At 41.5% G+C, this 24,921-nt stretch overlaps 1 protein-coding gene across 3 annotated transcripts in view; it reads right to left on the bottom strand.

The window, feature by feature from the left end:
- Positions 1 to 20,476: 20,476 nt before the first annotated feature.
- MFHAS1 (multifunctional ROCO family signaling regulator 1) overlaps positions 20,477 to 24,921 on the bottom strand; it is a 124,479-nt gene continuing 120,034 nt past the window's right edge. For all 3 annotated transcript variants that reach the window (XR_014239081.1, XM_082374944.1, XM_082374945.1), the window contains one exon: positions 20,477 to 23,059. Coding sequence is in view for 2 of the 3 variants with exons in the window: in XM_082374944.1 (XP_082231070.1) it covers positions 23,026 to 23,059 (34 nt within the window). In the remaining variant the exon portion in view is untranslated. The remainder of the gene's footprint in view (positions 23,060 to 24,921) is intronic.

The following is a 24,921-nucleotide window of genomic DNA, read 5'->3' as shown; positions in this document are numbered from 1 at the left end:
TGTCAGATCCAGAAAGAGGCAGCATGGTGGGCTAGAGATCTACCTGGTAAGGCTTCAAGGATTCCATGGACTGATTGCAAATCCTGCCTTGTGAGCCTGTCCTCTCCCTTTTCCCCCGTCCCCTCTTTCAAAGCTTTCAGTAGGGACGCACCATCTGATGGAGTTGCAACTCAGAGCTCCCAGAGCACCCTACCTACTATCTCTCTTTCAAGCATTTATAATGCAGTGGTCCTCCAAGGGTGAAGGCCCAGGTCAGCAGCACGAATATCATCTGGGATCAGACTGACCGACTCAGAAAGTCTGAAGATAGAGCCCAGCAATCTATGGTTTAAGAAGCACCCCCAGATGAACCTGATGCATGTGAAATTTTAAGAACCACTGCTGTACTATACAGTTGGCTCTCCGTATCCTCCGGTTCTGCATCCTCAGATTCAACCAACTGCAGATCCAAATCTGTGGATGCAGAACCCTCAGATACAGAGCACAAACTGTGCTGCACCGTTATTTATTTGTTTGTTTGTTTGTTTGTTTGTTTGTTTGATTGCTTTTTCGGCCATGCTGCATGGCATGCAGGATCTTAGTTCCCCAACCAGGGATTGAACCTATGGCCCCAGCAGTGGAAGCACGGAGTCTTAACCGCTGGACCGCCAGGGAAGTCCCTGCACCATTTTATATAGGGCACTTCAGCATCCTGAGATTTTGGTATGGCATGGGGCAGGGGGGCGATCCTGGAACGAAGCCCCCGTGGATATTGAGGAAGGACTGTAATAGTTTGTTAACTTGTCTATATTCTCAGCAAGACAGGAAGTTTCTTCAGGACAGACAAACATAGTTATAAAAATATTTGTGAATGAATGAATGAAGCAAATGAACTCTTGCACAGTCCTAACTATTTAATAAATGCTTAGTAAATAATTTTGACAGCATTGGGCTTGAGGTGGATCTCTAATGAACCAGAGCTAACAAATCACTGAGAAAATCCCTCCCCCTCCCACCCGGTTTCATCTTAGCTGTGAAAACAAAACATTTCTCCATAATCCATTGAGGACGCATTTTAAAAACTGTTTTTTTTTTCTGATGGGAAATGGAATGCAGTTTCATTGCAAAACAATTAGAAAATGCAAAGAAAGTATAAAAAAGAAAACAAAGATTGATCTCTTACTCCACCACCTTCTGAGTCTTTTCTATGGACTTTTATGCATACCCCTCAATTATCATGTTAAAAATAAAAATAACTCTTTTCCTTACAAACACAACACATACAAAGATTGGAAAACACAGGACAGCATCACAGGGAAAATAACAACACCAATAATTTTGTCATTCAGAGATGTTAATACTCTGGGGGATCTTCCTCCAGACTCTGTCTTTGAATGTATTTTAAAACCCCTGTATATGCTCTGTAACCTCCTCTTCCTCTGTGATTCCACCCCAGGCTCCAGCATTTCATATGTGATTTCTTCCTGTGCCATGTAACTTACAAAGCACACTCAGGGTTATCCCACGAGGCAAACTTCCAGGAAAGGCTCCTATGCTGGACTTGGCCCAAAGTCCCAAGGCTTGAATCTGCTCTCTGGTTTTCCTTAGCACTACCCTGACTTATTTTATTTTATTTTATTTTTGAATTTTATTTTATATTTTTTTTATACAGCAGGTTCTTATTAGTTATCCATTTTATACATATTCGTGTATACATGTCATCCCAATCTCCCAGTTCATCCCACCACCCCAAATGCCACTTTCCCCCCTTGGTGTCCATACGTTTGTTCTCTACATCTCTGTGTCTATTTCTGCCCTGCAAACCATTTCATCTGTACCGTTTTTCTAAGTTCCACATATATGCGTTAATATACGATATTTGTTTTTCTCTTTCTGACTTACTTCACTCTGTATGACAGTCTCTAGATCCATCCACGTCTCTACAAATGACCCAATTTCGTTCCTTTTTATGGCTGAGTAATATTCCATTGTATATATGTACCACATCTTCTTTACCCCTTCGTCTGTCGATGGCCATTTATGTTGCTTCCATGTCCTGGCTATTGTAAATAGTGCTGCAGTGAACATTGGGGTGCATGTGTCTTTTTGAATTATGGTTTTCTCTGGGTACATGCCCAGTAGTGGGCATGCTGGGTCATATGGTAGTTCTATTTTTAGTTTTCTAAGGAACCTCCATTACTGTTCTCCATAGTGGCTGTATCAATTTATATTCCCACCAACAGTGCAAGAGGGTTGATTCCCTTTTCTCCAAACCCTCTCCAGCATTTGTTGTTTGTAGATTTTCTGATGATGCCCATTCTAATTGGTGTGAGGTGATACCTCATTGTAGTTTTGATTTGCATTTCTCTAATAATTAGTGATGTTGAGCAGCTTTTCATGTGCTTCTTGGCCATCTGTATGTCTTCTTTGGAGAAATGTCTATTTAGGTCTTCTGCCCATTTTTGGATTGAGTTGCTTGTTTTTTTAATATTGAGCTGCATGAGCTGTTTATATATTTTGGAGATTAATCCTTTGTCCGTTGATTCATTTGCAAATATTTTCTCCCATTCTGAGGGTTGTCGTTTCGTCTTCTTCGTAGTTTCCTTTGCTTTGCAAAAGCTTTGAAGTTTCATTAGGTCCCATTTGTTTATTTTTGTTTTTATTTCCATAACTCTAGGAGGTGGATCAAAAAAGATCTTGCTGTGATTTATGTCAAAGAGTGTTCTTCCTATGTTTTCCTCTAAGAGTTTTATAGTGTCCGGTCTTACATTTAGGTCTCTAATCCATTTTGAGTTTACTTTTGTGTATGGTGTTAGGGAGTATTCTAATTTCATTCATTTACATGTAGCTGTCCAGTTTTCCCAGGACCACTTATTGAAGAGACTGTCTTTTCTCCATTGTATATCCTTGCCTCCTTTGTCATAGATTAGTTGACCATAGGTGCGTGGGTTTATCTCTGGGATTTCTATCCTGTTCCATTGATCTATATTTCTGTTTTTGTACCAGTACTATATTGTCTTGATTACTGTAGCTTTGTATTATAGTCTGAAGTCAGGGAGTCTAATTCCTCAAGCTCCATTTTTTTCCCTCAAGACCGCTTTGGCTATTCAGGGTCTTTTTTGTCTCCATACAAATTTTAAGATTTTTTGTTCTAGTTCTGTAAAAAATGCCATTGGTAATTTTATAGGGATTGGATTGAATCTGTAGATTGCTTTGGGTAGTATAGTCATTTTCACACAATTGATTCTTCCAATCCAAGAACATGGTATATCTCTCCATCTGTTTGTATCATCTTTAATTTCTTTCAGCAGTGTCTTGTGGTTTTCTGCATACAGGTCTTTTGTCTCCCTAGGTAGGTTTATTCCTAGGTATTTTATTCTTTTTGTTGCAGTGGTAAATGGGAGTGTTTCCTTAATTTCTTTTTCAGATTTTTCATCATTAGTGTATAGGAATGCAGGAGATTTCTGTGCATTAATTTTGTATCCTGAAACTTTACCAAATTCATTGGTTAGCTCTAGTAGTTTTCTGGTGGCATCTTTAGGATTCTCTATGTATAGTATCATGTCATCTGCAAACAGTGACAGTTTTACTTCTTCTTTTCCAATTTGTATTCCTTTTATTTGTTTTTCTTCTCTGATTGCCATGGCTAGGACTTCCAAAACTATCTTGAATAATAGTGGTGAGAGTGGACATCCTTGTCTTATTCCTGATCTTAGAGGAAATGCTTTCAGTTTTTCAGCATTGAGAATGATGTTTGCTGTGGGTTTGTCATATATGGCCTTTATTATGTTGAGGTAGGTTCCCTCTATGCCCACTTTCTGGAGAGTTTTTATCATAAATGGGTGTTGAATTTTGTCAAAAGCTTTTTCTGCATCTATTGAGATGATCATATGGTTTTTCCTCTTCAATTTGTTAATATGGTGTATCACATTGATTGATATGCATATATTGAAGAATTCTTGCATCCCTGGGGTAAATCCCACTTGATCATGGTGTATGATCCTTTTAATGTGTTGTTGGATTCTGTTTGCTAGTAGTTTGTTGAGGATTTTTGCATCTATATTCATCAGCAATATTGGTCTGTAATTTTCCTTTTTTGTAGTATCTTTGTCTTGTTTTGGTATCAGGGTGATGGTGGCCTCATAGAATGAGTTTGGGAGTGTTCCTTCCTCTGCAAACTTTTGGAAGAGTTTGAGAAGGATGGGTGTTAGCTCTTCTCTAAATGTTTGATAGAATTCACCTGTGAAGCCCTCTAGTCCTGGGCTTTTGTTTGCTGGAAGATTTTTAATCACAGTTTCAATTTCATTACTTGTGATTGGTCTGTTCATATTTTCTATTTCTTCCTGGTTCAGTCTTGGAAGGTTATACCTTTCTAAGAATTTGTCCATTTCTTCCAGGTTGTCCATTTTATTGGCATAGAGTTGCTTGTAGTAGTCTCTTAGGATGCTTTGTATTTCTGCAGTGTCTGTTGTAACTTCTCCTTTTTCATTTCTAATTTTATTGATTTGAGTCCTCTCCCTCATTTTCTTGATGAGTCTGGCTAATGGTTTATCAATTTTGTTTATCTTCTCAAAGAACCAGCTTTTAGTTTTATTGATTTTTGCTATTGTCTTCTTTGTTTCCATTTCATTTATTTGTGCTCTGATCTTTATGACTTCTTTCCTTCTACTAACTTTGGGTTTTGTTTGTTCTTCTTTCTCTAGTTCCTTTAGGTGTAACATTAGGTTGTTTATTTGAGATGTTTGTTGCTTCCTAGGTAGGATTGTATAGCCATAAACTTCCCTCTGAGAACTGCTTTTGCTGCATCCCATAGGTTTTGGATCGTCGTGTTTTCACTGTCATTTGCCTCTAGGTATTTTTTGATTTCCTCTTTGATTTCTTCAGTGATCTCTTGGTTATTTAGAAACATATTGTTTACCCTCCATGTGTTTGTGTCTTTTACGTTTTTTTCCCTGTAATTGACTTCTAATCTCATAGCATTGTGGTCAGAAAAGATGCTTGATATGATTTCAGTTTTCTTAAATTTACCGAGGTTTTATTTGTGACCGAGGCTTGATCACATAGACAAGATGTGATCTATCCTGGAGAATGTTCCATGTGCACTTGAGAAGAAAGCGTAATCTGCTGTTTTTGTTTGGAAAGCCCTATAAATATTAATTAAATCCATCTGGTCTACTGTGTCATTTAAAGCTTGCGTTTCCTTATTAATTTTCTGTTTGGATGATCTGTCCATTGGTGTAAGTGAGGTGTTAAGGTCCCCCACTATTACTGTGTTACTGTCGATTTCCTCTTTTATAGCTGTTAGCAGTTATCTTATGTATTGAGGTGCTCCTATGTTGGGTGCATATATATTTATAATTGTTATGTCTTCTTCTTGGATTGTTCCCTTGATCATAGTGTAGTGTCCTTCCTTGTCTCTTGTAACATTCTTTATTTTAAAGTCTATTTTATCTGATATGATTATTGCTACTCCAGCTTTCTTTTGATTTCCATTTGCATGGAATATCTTTTTCCATCCCCTCACTTTCAGTCTGTATGTGTCCCTAGGTCTGAAGTGGGTCTCTTGTAGACAGCATATAGATGGGTCTTGTTTTTGTATCCATTCAGCAAGCCTGTGTCTTTTGGTTGGAGCATTTAGTCCATTCACGTTTAAGGTAATTATCGATATGTATGTTCCTATTACCATTTTCTTAATTGTTTTGTGTTTGTTTTTGTAGGTCCTTTTCTTCTCTTGTGTTTCCCACTTAGAGAAGTTCCTTTAGCATTTGTTGTAGAGCTGGTTTGGTGGTGCTGAATTCTCTTAGCTTTTGCTTGTCTGTAAAGCTTTTGATTTCTCTATCGAATCTGAATGAGATCTTTGCTGGGTAGAGTAATCTTGGTTGTAGGTCCTTCCCTTTCATCACTTTAAGTATATCATGCCACTCCCTTCTGGCTTGTAGAGTTTCTGCTGAAAAATCAGCTGTTAACCTTATGGGAGTTCCCTTGTGTGTTATCTGTCGTTTTTCCCTTGCTGCTTTCAATAATTTTTTTGCCTTTAATTTTTGCCAATTTGATTACTATGTGTCTCTGCATGTTTCTCCTTGGGTTTATCCTGTATGGGACTCTCTGTGCTTCCTGAACTTGGGTTGCTATTTCCTTTCCCATGTTAGGGAAGTTTTGACTATAATCTCTTCAAATATTTTCTCTGGTCCTTTCTCTCTCTCTTCTCCTTTTGGGACCCCTGTAATGCAAATTTCGTTGCATTTAATGTTGTCCCAGAGGTCTCTTAGACTGTCTTCATTTCTTTTCATTCTTTTTTCTTTATTCTGTTCCGCAGCAGTGAGTTCCACCATTCTGTCTTTCAGGTCACTTATCCGTTTTTCTGCCTCAGTTATTCTGCTATTGATTCCTTCTAGTGTAGTTTTCATTTCAGTTATTGTATTGTTCATCTCTGTTTGTTTGTTCTTTAATTCTTCTAGGTCTTTGTTAAACATTTCTTGCATCTTCTCGATCTTTGCCTCCATTCTTTTTCCGCGGTCCTGGATCATCTTCACTATCATTATTCTGAATTCTTTTTCTGGAAGGTTGCCTATCTCAACTTCACTTAGTTGTTTTTCTGGGGTTTTATCTTGTTCCTTCATCTGGTACATAGACCTCTGCCTTTTCATCTTGTCTGTCTTTCTGTGAATGTGGTTTTTGTTCCACAGGCTGCAGGTCTGTAGTTCTTCTTGCTTCTTCTGTCTGCCCTCCAGTGGATGAGGCTATCTAAGAGGCTTGTGCAAGTTTCTGATGGGAGGGACTGGTGGTGGGTAGAGCTGGGTGTTGCTCTGGTGGGCAGAGCTCAGTAAAACTTTAATCCGCTTGTCTGCTGATGTGTGGGGCTGAGTTCCCTCCCTTTTGGTTGTTTGGCCTGAGGCTACCCAGCACTGCAGGCTACAGGCTCTTTGGTCGGGCTAATGGTGGACTCAGGGAGGGCTTACGCCAAGGAGTACTTCCCTGAACTTTTGCTGCCAGTGTCCTTGTCCTCACGGTGAGACACAGCCACCCCCTGCCTCTGCAGGAGACCCTCCAACACTAGCAGGTAGGTCAGGTTCCATCTCCTGTGGGGTCACTGCTCCTTCTCCTGGGTCCTTATGCGCACACTACTCTGTGGGTGCCCTCCAAGAGTGGAGTCTCTGTTTCCCCCAGTCCCGTCAGAGTCCTACAATCAAATCCCGCTAGCCTTCCAGGTCTGATTCTCTAGGAATTCCTCCCCCCGTCGCCGGACCCCCAGGTTGGGAAGTCTGACGTGGGGCTCAGAACCTTCACTCCAGTGGGTGGACTTCTGTGGTATAAGTGTTCTCCAGTTTGTGAGTCACCCACCCAGCAGTTATGGGATTTGATTTTATTGTGATTGTGCCCCTCCTACTGTCTCATTGTGGCTTCTCCTTTGTCTTTGGATGTGGGGTATCTTTTTTGGTGAGTTCCAGTGTCTTCTTGTTGATGATTGTTCAGTAGTTAGTTGTGATTCCGGTGCTCTCACAAGAGGGAGTGAGAGCACGTCCTTCTACTCCGCCATCTTGAACCAATCTCCTACCCTGACTTCTTTTAGAATGGTATAATTTAGGGGACAAAATGCTGGAACCTTCCTATAGTTCCAGGCTTTCACCAAGTAAAAAGCCTGTCCGAAGAGAAAGTGTGAAGTCACCAGGGCCTTCCTGGAGGATGGAGATGTGCTGGGATAGTCCGCTTTCATGTGGGTCTTGGGTGATCCTTAGGGTTTCAGAACTAAACAGTGGTCCATGGATGCCCATTTTGCCATGTTTATTCGTGTTGTCTGCAAAATATTGGTTTGAAAATAGATAGGATATTGCCCCCACCCACCCATCTTGGAACTCTCCATCAAACTTGTCAATATGGGCTGGGACATTTATAATCATCACCTGCAGAAGTGAATTCTGTGGCTTTGATTTTCTTATTTCCATTGCGTCTGCAGGGAGAAAGGCATGGTGGTGATGAACAGGGAAATAAGGTAATCGCCAATGAGGGAAGGGGTTGTCATCTAAGGGACACTCAGTTTTTTGTAATGATATTATAATTTCAAGGTAAAACTTATTGTGGGTAATTTGGAAAGCTGAGTAAAGTGGAAAGGAGCGGGGAACAACATCATCTGCCTTCCCAAATCTAAAGTAATCTGTTAGCATTTTGTCTTGCATCTTTTTGTCTGTGTATTTGTCCTCACAAGTGTTGAAAAAATATTATACATAAAACTTAAAACCTCCGTTTTTCACTTAAAATTGTAGCAAAATTTTTTCTATGTTATTATAAAACATTCTTAAGAAGCATCATTGTAATGATATTTCCTATCATATATTTCTACTGAATTATTTCCCCATTGTTGCTTTAAATTTTTTGCTAGAAACATTCTTATACATAGATCTTTTACCATATCTCTATGATATTGGGATAGATTGCTGAGAGTGGGATAAAATTTGGACACATTGATGCCTTTTGATAGCTATTCCTAATTGCTCTCCAAAGTGGTCCAGGACATTTCCACTGCCATGGCCTCAGCATATGTGCAAAAGAGGCAAACTTGAAAAGCACACTGTATGGGAATGTTTATAGCGCCAGATGACACAAGATGTCAAAAATAAGTTGTTTACTGATATGATCCCTCTTAGCAACTTGAGTAACATCTGTTTTTACAGTCCTGATAATGCAACCCAGGTCTGTTTTGGATTCTGTCTGGGAGTTTGGCCTCAGAAATGCCTCACATCGTAGTCCAGTCCGTCCACGTTTTCAAAACACAGGTTCCAAGAACAGCATTCTAGAGGGGTCCCAGGGTGTAAACATTTCTGGTGAAGCCAGATTGACTGTTTCCCTTTAGCTGTGTTGGATGCCCTCTCATTTTTACAAGGGGTCACCCTTGCACTGAAAATGGATCACTCCTCCAACCTCTCCACTTAAGAACTTGAACATTTAGTTCTTTTCACTTGAATTTAAAAATAACCCAGTGATAAAATCCTGGAAGGCCAGTGATCTCATGTATTGGCTCATTAACTGTCTTTTAGACTCTGTAGCCAAGGAGACGGCGGTTCTAGAGGCCGTTCCCCTAATACCATGTGTGAGTAAGAGGCAAAGTGTCACCACCCCAGCCAAACCCCATTACCTTAGGCCACCGTGTGACAGACGCAGGGTTAGTCACATGGAGAACTGGGTCAGAACGTGTGCATGGATCCGTGTGATTAGAAGATGACCCTCGTGTGGATGGGTCAGCTCAGTAATTTTGTGGTTGTGGGACAGGAGTCTAATGACCTGGCAAAGACTCAGCTCTAACCCTGGAAGGAACCTTAAGCAATTGTTGAGTATGCAGATAAGCAGTTTAAGGCCTAAAGAAGCCCAGGGACATGCCCCAGATCCATGGCTAGTTAGTGGCTCTCTGGGTCTTTAACTAGGCCTCCGGATTGCGAGCTCAGGGCTCTTTCTAATGTTGTGTTAGCTGCGTCTCTGGCCTATGTCCATGGAGTCTTGGCAAGGTCAACAGCACTTAGCAGAACTTGTTGAGAGAGAAGCCTGGAAACATGAGAAAACCTCCTTTATTATTATTATTTATGCTGCTGCCACCTGCACGTAGTTAGTGGAATTTTCTACTGGAGCCCAGATGCAGACAGTCATCCCCTTGCCTTTGTATGCGTCGCTCAGGAGGAAATAAAATTCACTTAAGGACTCCCTTCCCCACCCCTTTATTTATAGCAAGCCCCCTGTGCACGAAGGAATAGCTCCAAATCGAGATTCTTTTCCGATGACACGTAAACCAATCTGCAGTGAAACGTGTAAGCAGGGGACTATAATTTCCTGACCCAGCACCATTAAACCTCAGCAATGCCATCACATTAGCTTGTTTGCATGTAATTGTATAAACACAGTTTTGCCCGTTCAAAGCACTTGGAAGTATTTCATTATGCCTTCTTCCTGGCTGAGCGATACTGACCACATGCGAGGGCTGAAAAAATAACTAGTTTGTCTATGAGCTAGGGATGATTTGGATTCGGAGGAAGGCAACTGGACCAAAGTCTTTAGATACATGTCACCATTTATATTGTACTCTAGGAGACAGGGTGACAATGAGGGACTTGTGACCGTATGCTTGGATGTGGAAGCTGAGAATCAGCAAAGGGTGTATGTCCTCCTCACTTTCTCTCTCCCTAGCTCCTCACAAGTTGAATTTAGTTTGGTTTAACCAATATGCATTGGAGGGAGGATTCAGTGATAGGAATCAGGCCCAGTTCCTGTTCTCAACGAGTTCAAGTTCCTGAAGATGAGAGAGGCGTGTAAATAACTGTAACTCTGAGGCAGAATGGCAGAAGTGCCATGATGGGCGCAGAAGGGATAAGTTGTGTAGAAAAGAGGGGAGTTAATTTTGCCTGAGAGATCCTGGGAGGCTGCAGGGAGGGGGCGGCATTTAGCAGGTGAAGGGATTTCTATGGAGAGGAACCTTGCTAAACAGTGTGAGCCAAAGGCACATCTCGGGGAGTGTAGGAGAGCAGGGCACAGGGCTGGAGGAGGGTAATGCAGCGTGAGTAGCGAACATGATGGGCTCTGACCACAAGAAAACAGCTCTATGCAGAGGCCCAGTCTGCCTTATCTAGCGCCAAACCTCCAGTGCCGCACAGCACCTAGCGTGTAATGAGTGCCCAATAATTTTACATTTTTAAAATTGAAGTCCAGTTGATTTACAATGTTGTGTTAGTTTCAGGTGTACAGCAAAGTGATTCAGTTATATATATAGGTATGTATATGAAAAAAGAATTTATATATATAAATTTGTATATATTATAAATAACATTATATAATATGTTATTTATAATAGATATTTTATATATATATATAAATTCTTTTTCAGATTCTTTTCCCTTATAGGTTATTACAAAATATTGAGTATAGTGCCCTGTGCTGTACTGTGGGTCTTTGTTGGTTTTCTAGAGTGCCCAATAATTGAGTGAAGGAATTCCTAGGAAAGGGGTACTGCTGCAGCTGGGTATTTGGGGTGCAAATGCAGGGATCTATTTGAATTGCCTCTAGGAATGAGTGGGACTCAGGGGAGGTGTGTCACTTTAGGAATATATTTGGACTGGAACAATGGAGGCGACTCCAGGGACCCCTGTGTCCAGACCCAGTCACAGGGGGTGTGGTTCCTGGCATGCGTTTCTGCATTGTTCAGCCAGCTTCCTCTGCTTCAGCCAGCTCTGCGCACCATCTTAACCTTGGTCTGGAAGTGGCCATGATCGCCACCCTGACCAGACTCTCCATAGCACAGCACTCTCTCTGCTCCTACTGCTGGTTGGCTCAGCCTTCTGCATTTCCAGCAGGACGCTGGTTGGCCTGGACAGTTTTTGCATCCTAGGTGCCCAGATGCCCATGGCTGCTTCAACCAGCGATGCTGGACTGGCAGAGGGACAGCAGGTGCTGTGGGTACAGGTGTTTCCCTCAGAATTGGGTGTGGTTGCACTGATTGTCTCAAGCACACCTGTAGAGGGAATAGAGTGACCTGAGATTTATGCCAGTTGACCAAGGAGTTGGAACTGTATTCAGTAGGCACAGTATTGTGGAAGGGCTTTTGTTAGGGCACAGGCTGCTGGCTCTATATGCTTTCATGTCCTCAGACTCTACCATGCCACTGGCCAGCTCCCTAACAACTCATTGCCCCCAAATATTTTTCTTTATTTCAGTTTTGTGTCTTCACATGAAAGACTCATCATTCTATTCTCAATTTGACCCCATCATGCTCTGCCTTTGTTCTCATGGAAGCCCAGGCCCTCGGCTTTTACAACAGCAGATTGCCCTTCATTATGTGGGTGGGCCTCATCTAATCAGGTGAAGGCCTGAGTAGAACAAAAGGCTGACTTTGCCCTCTATCAGGAGAATCAGAATTCTCCTGATAGATGGCCTTTAAAATGGGACATTGGCTCTACAGATTTTGGACTTGCCAGCCTCCATAATCACACAATCCACTTTCTTATAATCTTTCCAATATATGCTGCTGGTTCTGTTTCTCTAGAGAACCGTGACCAATACATTCCTCCAAAAGAAACCCTGTACCCATTAGCAGTTATTTCCTATCCCTCCTCCCTCCAGCCCTAAGCAACCACTGCATATTTGCCTATTCTGGATATTTCATATAAATGGAATCGTACAGTATGTGGCCTTCTGTCACTGGCTTCTTTTACCCAGCGTTAAGGTTCCTCCAAGTGATAACATGTGTCAGTACCTGGTTTCTTTTTATTGCCAGATGATATTCCATTGTATGGATAGACCACATTTTAGTTATCCTTTCATCAGTAGATGCACATTTGAGTTGTTCCCACTTTTTGGCTATCAGGAATTGTGCTGCCATAAACATTTGTTGACAAGTTTTGGATGGATGTATGCTTTTATTTCTCTTGGGTATAAACTTGGAGTGGAGGAGTGGAATGATCCAGTCATAGGTAACTCTATGTTTAACATTTTGAAGAACTGCCAAACTATTTGCCAAAGTGTCTTTACCATTTTACTAGCAATATGCGAGAGTTCCAATTTCTCCACATCCTTGTCAACCCTTGTTATTGTCTATCTTTTTTGTTTATCATAGCCATCATAGTGGGTGTGAGGTGGTACCTCACTGAGATTTTGATTTGCATTTACCTCATAGCCAGTGATGTTGAGTATCTTTTCATGTACTTATTGACTACTTGCATATGTTCTTTGGAGAAATATCTATTCAAGTCCTATCCCCATTTTTAAATTGGGTTATTTATCTTACTGAGTTTTGAGAGTTCTTTATATATTCTGATAGAAGTCCCTTAACAGATATATGATTTGCAAATATTTTCTCCTATTCTGGGTTGTCTTTTCACTTTATTGATGTTATTGTTTGCAGCACAAGAGTGCTATTCTATTTTTTGGAAGAATTTGGGAAGGATTAGTATTAGTTCTTTTAAGATTTGGTATACTTCACTAGTGAAGCCATCTGGTCCTAGTCTTTGTGGGAAGGTTTTAAATTACAAATTCAGTCCCTTTTCTTGGATCTAGTCAGATTTCTTATTTCTTCTTGAGGTGGTTTTGATAATTTGTGCCTGTAGGAATTTGTCCATTTTGTCTAGGTTATCTAAGTCAGGAGTCCCTAAGCCCCAGGCCGCAGACCGCTACCCGTCTGAGGCCTGTTAGGAACCAGGCCGCACAGCAGGAGGTGAGCAGCGAGTGAGCGAAGCTTCATCTGCCGCTCCCCATCACTCGCATTACCGCCTGAACTACCCCCTACCCCACCCCGCCACCGGTCTGTAGAAGAATTGCCTTCCACGAAACCAGTCCCTGGTGCCAAAAAGGTTGGGGACCACTGATCTAAGTTATAGGCATACAGTTGTTCATAGCGTTCTCTTACAATCCTTTTTATTTCTATGAGGTCAGTAATGATGTCCATTTATTCAGGTTTTAGTAATTTGAGTCTTCTCTCAAATTTGAACTTTTCTTGATCAGTCCTGCCAAAGGTTTGTTGATTTCATTAACCTGTCCAAAGTGTCCTTTTGGTTTTGTTGATTTTTTTTCTGTTTTTCTGTTCTCTTCTTCTGCTCTTTATTATTTCCTCCCTTCTGCTTGTTTTGGGTTTAGTGTGCTTATCTTTTTTCTAGCTTCTGAAGGTGAAGTTTAGGTTATTGATTTGAGATATTTCTTCTTTTTAAAATAGGCATTTACAGCTCTAAATTTCTCTAGCATACTGCTTTAGCTATATCCCATAAGTTTCCATATTTTGTGTTTTCAATTTCATTTATCTTAAAGCATTTTCTAATTTCCCTAGTGCTTTCTTCTTTGACCATTGGTTATTTAGTACTGTGTTGTTTAATCTTTATATTTTTGTGCATGTCTCAAATTTCTTTTCTTTCCTGATGGATTGACCAATGCTCATAATAAAATGTGCCTCTTTGTCTCCAGTAACATTTTGTTTTCTTGTTTTAATATCCATTTTGTCTGATATTAGTAGCCACTCCAGCTCAATTGCGGTTGTTGTTCTTTGTTTTGGGTTGTTTTTTTGTTTGTTTTGTTTTTTTTGCCTGGCTTATCTTTTCACATCCTATTACTTTCCACCTATTTGTATTTTTAAATTAAAATCTGCCTCTTGTAGAAAGCATAATTTTTAATCCAATCAGACAGTCTGTCATTTGGTTGAGTTGCTTAATCCATTCACATTAGTGTTATTAATGATATAGCTAGATTTATGTCTGCCATACAGATTTTTGTTCTCTCTATGTCTCATAACATTTTGCTCCTCTATTCCTCCTTTTATGGCCTGCTTTTACAGTAAGTGGGTATTTTCTAGTGTAACATTTTAATTCCTTTAATGGCTTCTTAAATATATTTTTGAATTACTTTCTTAAGGATTGCTCTAAATCTTATAATAAACATGTTAACTTACCAGAATCTACCTCAGATTTATACTGGCTTAGTTCCAGTGAAATACAGAAACTTTCTTCCTATATAACTTCATTTCCTCCACCCTTTTCTGTGCTATTATTGTTATACATATTACAAAACAATACATTGTTATAATTATCACTTTAACATGCCTTTTAAAGAAGTGGAGAGAAGAAAGGAGTATACACTATAACTTTTGTTAGAAAAGCTTTCTTATTTACCCTTTTGGCTCACTTTGTTTCTTTCTTTGGATTTCAGTTACCATCTGGTATCATTTCCTTACTTCAATGCAGCTTAGTCCTACCTGCCTCCTTTGTGCTTTTATTATCATTATGTTATGGGACCAACAATACATATTATATATTGTTTTGTGCAATTGTTTTAAACCAGTCAAAAGAAGAAAGGAGAAGATGTATGCAATTATACAGTTTTTATCACTACTTACATAATTTCCTTTATGGGGGGGGTGTTCTTTGATGTCCCTGCTCAGATTTTCCCCCTTATTTTTATCTTTTAGCCTAGTTTCCAAGGGGTTGCTCCAGTTCTGCATAAGTCACTTGTTGGTCAAAAGTTGTGCTTCAGCCCCTTCCTCAGTTAGCTTCTTACCCCTTACTGTTGGATGTGTGTCTAGCTTGTAGGTTGCTATCACACTTCAGGGAATTTACATTTCTGGCTCCACATTCAGCCAGGGACTAGGAGCTTGGAATTCCCTCTCTGATCACTCCTGAGAGGGCTCCGTCTTGGACATGCAGTCTTCCAGGCTCCCAGGAATAAGTGTGATTTTTAGTTACAAACTTGGCTTCCTAGGAGTAGCCCCCTGGGTTGGAGTAGCTTACTGTTCAGTCAGTATTTTTTCAGAGGTTGTGTTGTGCCAGTGAAGCTTCTGCCCTGTGTTGGTGGGTCTGTGTGTTGGTTTGGGGATGCTTTGAAGTCTGTCCCATGTCCTGCTCTGATTACTCCTCAGTGGTGCAGCCTGAGCGCCCCCAGCTTGACTGTGATCCCAGGAGGACACTTCCTGGGCTTCTCTGGTTCTCTTGAACTTCCGGGCGCTCTGCTGTTTTACTTGCACCGTGGAGCTACCAGCCTCCTTTTTTTTTTTTTTTTTTTAATTAATTAATTTATTTATGGCTGTGTTGGGTCTTCGTTTCTGTGCGAGGGCTTTCTCTAGTTGTGGCGAGCGGGGGCCACTCTTCACTGCGGTGCGCGGGCCTCTCACTATCGTGGCCTCTCTTGTTGCGGAGCACAGGCTCCAGACGCACAGGCTCAGTAGTTGTGGCTCACGGGCCTAGTTGATCCGCGGCATGGGGGATCTTCCCAGACCAGGGCTCGAACCCGTGTCCCCTGCATTGGCAGGCAGATTCTCAACCACTGCGCCACCAGGGAAGCCCCACCAGCCTCCTTTAATGCTCTCCACCGGATCGCCATTGCTTTTGACAACACGCTTAGGTATGCAGTTCTCTGGGCTCTGTTCCAAAGGAAGTCAGCCTCCTCAGGCAGAGCGGTGGAGACCTTCATCTTTATGGCCTGCCTTGCCCCTGGACAAACCCCTGTGCCCTGCACTGGAACTGAGGGTGGGGACCCTCTTTTTCTGGGAGTGACACCCTTGCTCTACAAGTGGGCACTGAGGGAGGCAGAAATGGTAGCCCCTTGTCTTCTTGGCTCCTCCTGGGTGGAATCTCCACCCTACTTGAGAGCTGGGGCAGGAGCATTCAAGCCCCCGGTAGCCTTGGCCTGTCCTGCCTGTGGTGGAGCTTCAGCCCTACGAGTGCAAGGAGGCCCTAGTCTCTCAGCCACTCTTGCCTGGAATAGAGCTTCTGCAATAAAGTACTGGGGAGAATGTGAGATGCGGGCAGCCCGTCTCTCCCAAGGTGAAACCATAGCCCCAGATGGGGCGTTGACAGGAGAGAGAACCTCCATCTTCTTGGCCACGCCTGCCTAGAAGAGAGGGCACAGGGTAGCATTTCCAGAACATGGAGCTGTGGGTGGGGAGGGTTTAGGGAGGTCATGGCTCAAAGGTCACAGGTGCTGGCTGAGCTTAGTCTGGAATGACTATTTCTCCATTTGCTGTATGTCCTCAGGACAATTGTCAGAGATTTTTTTTTTTTAATAAATTTATTTTATTTATTTATTATTTTTGGCTGTGTTGGGTCTTTGTTGCTGCACGTGGGCTTTCTCTAGTTGCAGCGAGCGGGGCTACTCTTCGTTGCGGTGTGCGGGCTTCTCATTGCGGTGGCTTCTCTTGTTACGGAGCACAGGCTCTAGGTGCACGGGCCTCAGTAGTTGTGGTATGTGGGCTCAGTAGTTGTGGCGCACGGGCTCAGTAGTTGTGGCATATGGGCTTAGTTGCTCTGCAGCATGTGGAATCATCCTGGACCAGGGCTTGAACCTGTGTCCCCTGCATTGGCAGGCAGATTCTTAACCACTGCGCCACCAGGGAAGCCCCTTGTCAGAGATTTAAAAATAATGGTTTGTTGTCCTTTTTTAAAAAAAAATAACAATTTTCCCCACTTTATTTTGCTGGGGAGAACTTCCACTGAGCTCAGCTGCCATCTTGACATGCTTTCTGGAGCAGGAGAGAAAAGAAGGCGAGTGTGTCACTGGGTTGCCAGGCATTACATCTACCCCTCAGCACTCACTGGGCATGTGGCCTGTACCCAACTTAATTTCATGCCATGATTTCTCAAGGACTGAGTGTCTATAAAATGAATCCAAGCAATTTGTTCTGTTCGATGTGTACTAAATTGGTTAGTGAGATTTTGCTTTGATTTCTGATGAGTGAAACATGTGAGTTCACTTTTTCAGTCTGGCTTCAGTAAAATATTCAGAGAAAAAGTGTCATACCTATAAGGGCTTCCGAAAGCACATTAACATTTTCACAAATCAAATTTTCCCGAGTTTCAGAGTTGTATTTGTATGAAAAATTCGGCTGCACTGAAAGAAACATTTAAGAATGCAGAACTTACTTTAAATTTCAAATTTAAGAAATATTCACTTTCTAATAATCATTCTTCTGTAATCTTTCTGTACAATTTTCTAGCAGAAATTTTAAAACTGGGGGAAGTATCTTTAAAAGCTTTTGTGGTGGGGGAGGTCCTTCAGACTTCCGGGGAAATTGCCTGGTCCCTCTGTAGCTGGCATTAGGCTGCGTCCCAGAGGTCCCTCCATTACGTTACCCAAATGCTCATGTACCATCTTCATAATTTTTGCCATATCGTCACCATTTTTTCTATATTTGTGTACCACCTGCACTTATTCACTTAGTAGTTTTCTTTTTCATACATTTGAAGTATTTCTTTCTAAATGCATTTATTTTTAAAGCAGCTGTTTTATCACCAGTGTGAATAACCAGTTAGTAAATATGATGAAGACAAACAATGTTAAGAATTCTAGTAAGATACAGTCAAAGACTCAGAACCTGAGACCAGTTTTCCCGGTAAAAAAAGAGAACTATGCACATTAATAGAATAACATTAGTTGTATTTGATGACCGGTACTAAGCACTGTCCTAAGTCCTTTACACATAGAAGCTCATTTGATATTCATCACAACTGTATGAGGCAGATGGTTTTCTCCATTTTACACACGAGGACGCTGAGGCACAAGGTAACTAGATGGCATGGTGAGGATTCAAGCGGAGGCAGTCTGGAAGGGTGCTGTTAACCACCATGTACTCCCACCTCCTACGAAAATAAAAGGCCTCCAAAGAAAAGTGATTCTCTATTGGTTGGGCCTACATCTGCCTCACCTACAAGTGCCCCGGGTCTCATTGGCAGTAGACATCCTGTACTTTGGAAATACTGGTCTCAGAGAATGTCCACAGACACCCCTCCACACTCCAGCACCTGTGGAAATGCATTCTGTGCCCCTTTCGGACACTCACAATTTATCTCAGCATCTAAACGGTTCTGAATCCTGCAGCGAAAATTTAAGCTTTATAAATGCAGCTTTCTCAAACTTACTAGTTCTCAGAACCCTTTTACAGAGGAATATTTCTTAGTCACTCAGGAGACACAAATGTTTCATGGAGCCGTTTGGGCAATAATGACTTATTTCTTGTGTATAAAGATGAAGATATTTCTTTCTTGAGCCTAAATATTCAAATAGGGTTTCTGTTACCAGGGGAATTTTCTCATGCTGTCAAACCCAGATTTTAAAGGGTCATGTGCTTTCTAAACCTCTTCCAGTAACTCTGCATCCCTCCCTACTGGGTGCAACAGTGCAAGTTCTGCCAGGTGATGTTCTTCCTCCTTCCCAGGACTGCCAGGTAACTCACGGGCAAGGGAAACCCTGAGCTTTTGAATCCACCACTTGTGGGACACTGTATTCAAAGCAAACCAGGAATCTACTTCAAAGAGCTCACAATTAAACAGGAGACATAGCCTTGAGAGGGCAGGCTACATGTATGTGATGAATAATGCATTTCAAAGTGTCACCAGGGACGTCTGCTTGTCTGTGACCTACTTAGCAAGTTTAAAGAACCCCAAGCTTCCTGGTAAAGGAAGACGAGGCCCAAAGTGGCAATTGACGCTCCTTGTGTTCTCTCCAACTCAGGAGGGTTGGTGGCGGCACTGAATCTGAGGACTTTGCTTTACCTGGACACAGCTGTAAGAGCCAGCCCGTCCATGGGGGGCATACCTCTTCTTTCCCTACTTTTTCAAAGACAGTTTTTATTGGAGTATAGTTGATTTACAGTGTTGTGTTAGTTTCAGGTACACAGCAAAGTGAATCAGCTATATACATATATATCCATTCTTCTTCAGATTCTTTTCCCATATCGGTTATTGCAGAATACTGAGTAGAGTTCCCTGTGCTATATATACAGTAGGTCCTTATTAGTTATCTATTTTATATATAGTAGTGTGTATATGTCAATCCCAATCTCCTAATCTCTCATTTCCCCCTCCATTTCCCCTTTGGTAACCATAAGTTTGATTCTGAGATCTGTGAGTCTGTTTCTGTTTTGTAAATAAATTCATTTGTTTCACTTTTTATTAGATTCCACATATAAGTGATATCATATGATATTTGTCTTTCTCTGTCTCACTTACTTCAATTAGTATGATAATCTCTAGGTCCATCCATGTTGCTGCAAGTGGCATTATTTCAATCTTTTTTATGGCTGAGTAATATTCCGTCGTCTGTAGGTACCACATCTTCTTTATCCATTCGTCTGTCGATGGACATTTAGGTTGCTTCCATGTCTTGGCTATTGTAAATAGTGCTGCTATGAACACTGGGATGCTTCGCTACTCTGGAAAATTCTGATCAGCACGTGGTTTCAGCTTTCCCACTGGCAGAGGGAGACATGGATTCAGAGCACCCAGTGGCTTCACCTGCCTTCTCAGGAGTCTCAATGAGGGCCCTCCTAGTGGAGGGGGCCCTTTCTTCCCTGTGTCCCCAGTGCCCCAGCGCCTCAGGGCAGGGCTCGTCTGCACCAGGTCCTTCCCCAGAGGCTGTTACTTCTGCAAGAAGCAGCCACATGCTTTTCCTTTCCTTATCCTTATCTCAACAGTCCTTTAGAAACAATAACAAACAAACAAACAAAAAGCGGGGGAATAAAGTCTCTGACCCAGTACCCAAGGGTCAGCCCCTTCAGCCAGCAAATACAGACCCCCCCTCCCCCGGGGGCAAAGAAAGGCCAGGAGAAGGGAACTTGCAAACCAATCATAATTTTATAAGCTTTGATAGGAACATAGATCGCTGAAAAAAGGTTCTGATTTAAGAAACGGCCGATATTCAAGACCTGACCCTCCAGCCTGAAGGCGGAGGCAGAGTATGAAACAGATTCATTCGTTTCCTTCCTGGGAGCTCAGTCCACAACCAGAGCTGCTGCCATCCACCTCCTGTGGCTCAAAAGTGCCTTCAGAACTAAAAATGGAATATAGTGAGTTCCTAACTGATAAAACTGAAACAAAAACAGACAGAAATAACTCAACTCTGGAAATATAACTGCTTAACCATTTCTTTGTGTTTTTATTAAACTTTTTTGTTTTTTTTTTTTAATTTCTGCCTGGTTATGACAATTAAATAGGAAACCACAATTACAATTCACAAACTGTGGCATGAAAAAGAACACACACCCCATCAGGAATGACACCAAACCCTTTCCATTTTATTCATTCAAAAGAGTCCAGTGCACAAGTGTCAAATATGAGCACTGTCGTTTTTTTCTTGGAAGAGGGAAAAACATTTATTCTGGCAGCGCTTTTACAATTCCAGGAAGTGGTTTTGATACCACAAGATGCAAGAATAGAAACCATAACAAACTTGGAGGGCTTTTGTTTGCGAGGCAGGGACGACTTGGTTGGAAAAGATTCCCCTTGTGCTTATGAATTGCCTGTCAGCCTCCCCGGCTGAGTCTTCCCAGGTGTTGAAAGAGAAAATGGAATTTCCTGCATAAATGAAGAAAATTCCTATAGAGCAGAATGTTTTCTGTATCTCCGACCCTCCCCCAACCGTGAAGCAAGTTCTCAAGCTTTTCTGGAGCTGCTTTTGGTCACATGACCCTCTACCATGATGACCTTTTTGCTAAAGTACATGTGACACCAAAATTTCTTCTTATACTGCTTCTCTAGGGTTCAGATGACAGCACAAAACATCACTTGTCCAAAAATAGCAGATATTAAGAATATGGGCATCTATGTTCATGACAAGAGCACATACTTTGCAGGGTATGTCACCCAAAGGAGCTTTTTTTTTTTTTTCATTTAATATGGTCCCCTGGGGAGTTAGCCTGAAGTCATTTACAAGTCTTTTCCTGGTCAAAGTCGGTTAATTTGACAGTTCAGGAACTGTTTGTGCCGACTGAAAAAACTTTTATGCCCAATCCATAAAGCAATTAAATGTTACCATTCAGTTTACACTTACACACACACACACACACACACGTATGCACACATGCACAGGAGAACTGTGACAAAAGGATTAACAAGGTGAATCTCGTGACTGTTCCAAAAGAAAATGCAAATTTGAGGTGTCATATTCAAGTATTAAAATGCAGAACTAGTCTGATCCCATTTGATTTTATGATTATAAGAAGTCATACTTGTTTAACTGAGGTTCTGGAGTTAATAAAGTTAACTCCTGGGGCACAAAATAATCTACAAAAATTGATTCGCGATTTTTCACAATGCAGCCACTTGCTTCTTTGTTACTTCTGTCATATACTGTGGCATTCCAAGAGTCAATACTTTATAGAAGAAGTAAAAGAATAATACCAGCTGACTCACTTTTCTTGCCTTACACGGGTGAGAAACAGTTTTACACATTTTCAATCAACACGCAGAGGAGGCAGATGTAAACAGAGTCAGGCACACTCTTCAAAGAATGTGTTACTATTGCAGCAGATGCTGCTTGGCCCCGATGAGGAGGAGAAGAGAGAGCAGTTTGGTTGGTTGGCTTTTTAAGTTTTACCTCGCGGAGATTTTAAAACCAGGGTTTTACTAGTTCTTGGCAGTAGATCATCCAATCAGAGGCTCTGTATTTATAAAATAACCAATGTGGGCTTATGCTCTCCAGTTAGGCAACTCACTATCTTACGGTCTGACACCAGGTGTGGAGGGCTTTCAGAGTGCTCTGCTAAATTTCACAGACTCTGTTCTGGGGGCAGAAAAGAAAGGACTTATTAGCAGAGCTCTTTACATGCTTCAGAACTGACTGCTGATTATCTGAAGCTATTGCAAGACTCTGCTTTTCCTTGGATTTGTGGATCCCTTAATCCCCGTCCCCTGAAGAATCTTAATCCCCAGGCCTCCATCAGACTATCACCCAGTAACAACTCACCGTCATCACAAAGCCTGGAGCAAGGAAGACTCTGCCCAACACTAGTGATGTGTGGGGGCAAAGAAAAGGAAAAATCCTCCTACGCTGCCCAACAGTTTACAGGCAGGGACCTTTATTTAAAAGTACAGCCACTGCCTGATCTGAAATGCATGTTTAAAGTTCTTGCTGATTATCGGCAAACTCTATGAACCAACCCTTAATCCATGGGCAGAGAGATAGGTATCTTTTTTTTAATCTGCAAAGAATTAAAGAATAAACAAAAGGTCCTATGCTAAAACAAGAAATCAGCCCCATCTTGGCACAGTTCTCATCAGAATATTGCACCCAGTGTTAACTAACTCTAGAAGCTTCAAACTGTATAAATTTAAATGTATTTGCATATTATAAAAATAAAGATAAACATATACATATTTTACACTAGTTACGGAACAGCAATGAATGGTCAGTCGATCCCTCTTTCACATTTAACAGAACTGAAATCTGAGTGCTCTAAATACTGCCACCTGTACTGGAATTATGGCTTATATGTGCACGGAAAACAAAAATCCCTGAGAAGCCATTCGACTTTTTTTTTTTTTTTTTTTCTTCAAGTAGCGCTCTCCTTGGAGGATCACAGTTCTGAGGTTCAGGTTGTAAAACATTTGCTCCACATTCTCTCCCATTCTTCCCCGCCCCTGCCCCGCCCCTCCCCACCTCGTCTACAGGCTAGGTGTGCTTCCTCCCTGAAAGCACCCTGAACACACATGCACTCAAATTCACAGAACACGCCAGGGAGTGTGGAGGGTTTGCCGGGTACAAAAGATGGTCCAGGTGCGTTCTGATGCTCTTTTCTCCATGGAAATTCCACAGCCATAAAAGTCACTGGTTTCTGTGCTTTTCACCAACGTTCTTCCTATGTGGGTAGATGAGAAGAAAGCACAGAAATGAACAAAGGAAATAGGAAACGATATTCTCAATGATAAGAACAGCAAGTCATAGTATCTTTTTTGGTTTTTTTTGCACCACTGATTTTCATGTCTACTTCTACAGCTCTGTATAAAATTGTAAATGCAGGCAACTAATGTTCCTACAAAGGAAAGAGGCTTTTTACTAGAAACCTAGTCAAACATTTCTGTTTATGACATTAAGCTCAGACATAAAGAGAAAACTAGACGAATTAGCTATAACTACCTATTCCATTGTAATTTCACAGCTTAACTAGATTTCTGATTAAGAATCCTGAACTCTAAACACAGCACTGCTTCCTTTCAGGAAACACACATAGACACACTAAATAACACTGAATATATATCTGTACTAAGAAGTGAGAATGAGTGTCTATCTGGACTAAAAAGCATGATTTTACTTAAAGACTGCCAAACTAAAAGCTGGAGTTGGATGAAAATAAAATGAAGAAACTGCTGTATCATCAACTAATTAAACCAAGTGGCATTCAATTCAGACAAAGTGGTTAGACGAAAACATGTCAAATGCTCCCATCCCTTATTTTAGCTTTCCTATAATGACACATGATGTGATATTTTTAAAAGTGTTTTGACAACATTTAATAAAACATACAAAGACATAATGGGGTTATTACCTGCTTCTCCCACCCTCCACCCCGCATCTCTCTTAATGCTGCCTGATTTTTTTGTAACTGATAATTCAATATCTACCTAAGACATCTCTCTAGCCCACATAAGAATTGGCTGAGCATAATATTAATAACATCACCAAAAATAGGCACCTTCCATTTACTAAGTACTTACTACACACTAGGAATCGCATCATTCACCGTGTTGCATTATTTGATTAATCCTAAACTCATAACGCTCTATCAGGTAAGCTCTGCATTCACCAAGAAAGAAGCTAAGGTTCCAAGAGGTTAGATAACTTCCCCAAGGGCACACACCAGTGAGCAGCAGGGCCAGGCCTTTAAAGAGGGTTATTTGACTCCGAAGTATGCTTGACAGCTAAAAGCAAGGCTGGAATATTTGGGGCCCTAGGGGTAGTTTCACATTTCTTTGGCACTGAGGCATATGGACTTTTGGAAGGCCTATTAATAGAGTAAACTTCCCAGTAGAGAAGGTTTTGGAAACTGCCTCAAACTCAAGTAATCATAAATCTAAGTGTAAAGAGGATGGCAGTGTGAACACTCATCCCAACTAAGCAGTTAACTCTGGTGAAGAAGTTCCAGCTTCATGGGGGGGGAGGTGCTACATTACGCTTTTCTTACTGAATCTAACAAACCTTGAGAAACGCAGGCAGTTGTGTCTGGCTGTCTGCTCCCCTGAGCCACTAGAAAGACTGAGAAACACAAGGATATGTAATCAAGGGCACCTAGAGGGAATATTCCAGTGTTCAAGGGAGAAAAAGGAAAACCGGTTTGAGCATTTTTCCACGTGGATATCATTTTTCTTGTGTGGGCGCTTAGGGAAAGAGAAGAGCCATCGCATCACCAAACTTCCCCACCTCTCCCTGCTCCTCCATCTCAATAAACTCGCCCTCATCTGTCAAGATCCACCTCAAATGCTACTTCCTGGAGCTCTTCCTAATTGTCTGGCCGAGTTCTTTCTTCTCTGTGTCCACAGGACTTTGTCGATACACCTGTCGCTGCAGGTATCACATTTTAATTGGAATTAGACATTCACAAGTTTCTCTGGTTGTGTCTTTGGTTCCCATCCTCCCCACGGAAGCTATTAGATTCTTGTGGATCTCTATTATTTCTGTACCCTCAACAGTTGGCACAATGCCTCGTAGAGGGCAAATACTCAA

Source organism: Balaenoptera borealis (assembly GCF_965194805.1).
Source record: "Balaenoptera borealis genome assembly, chromosome: 21".
Classification (NCBI taxonomy): domain Eukaryota; kingdom Metazoa; phylum Chordata; class Mammalia; order Artiodactyla; family Balaenopteridae; genus Balaenoptera; species Balaenoptera borealis.
The sequence above is the reverse complement of the archived record's forward strand: the minus strand, read 5'-3'. Positions and strand labels throughout refer to the sequence as shown.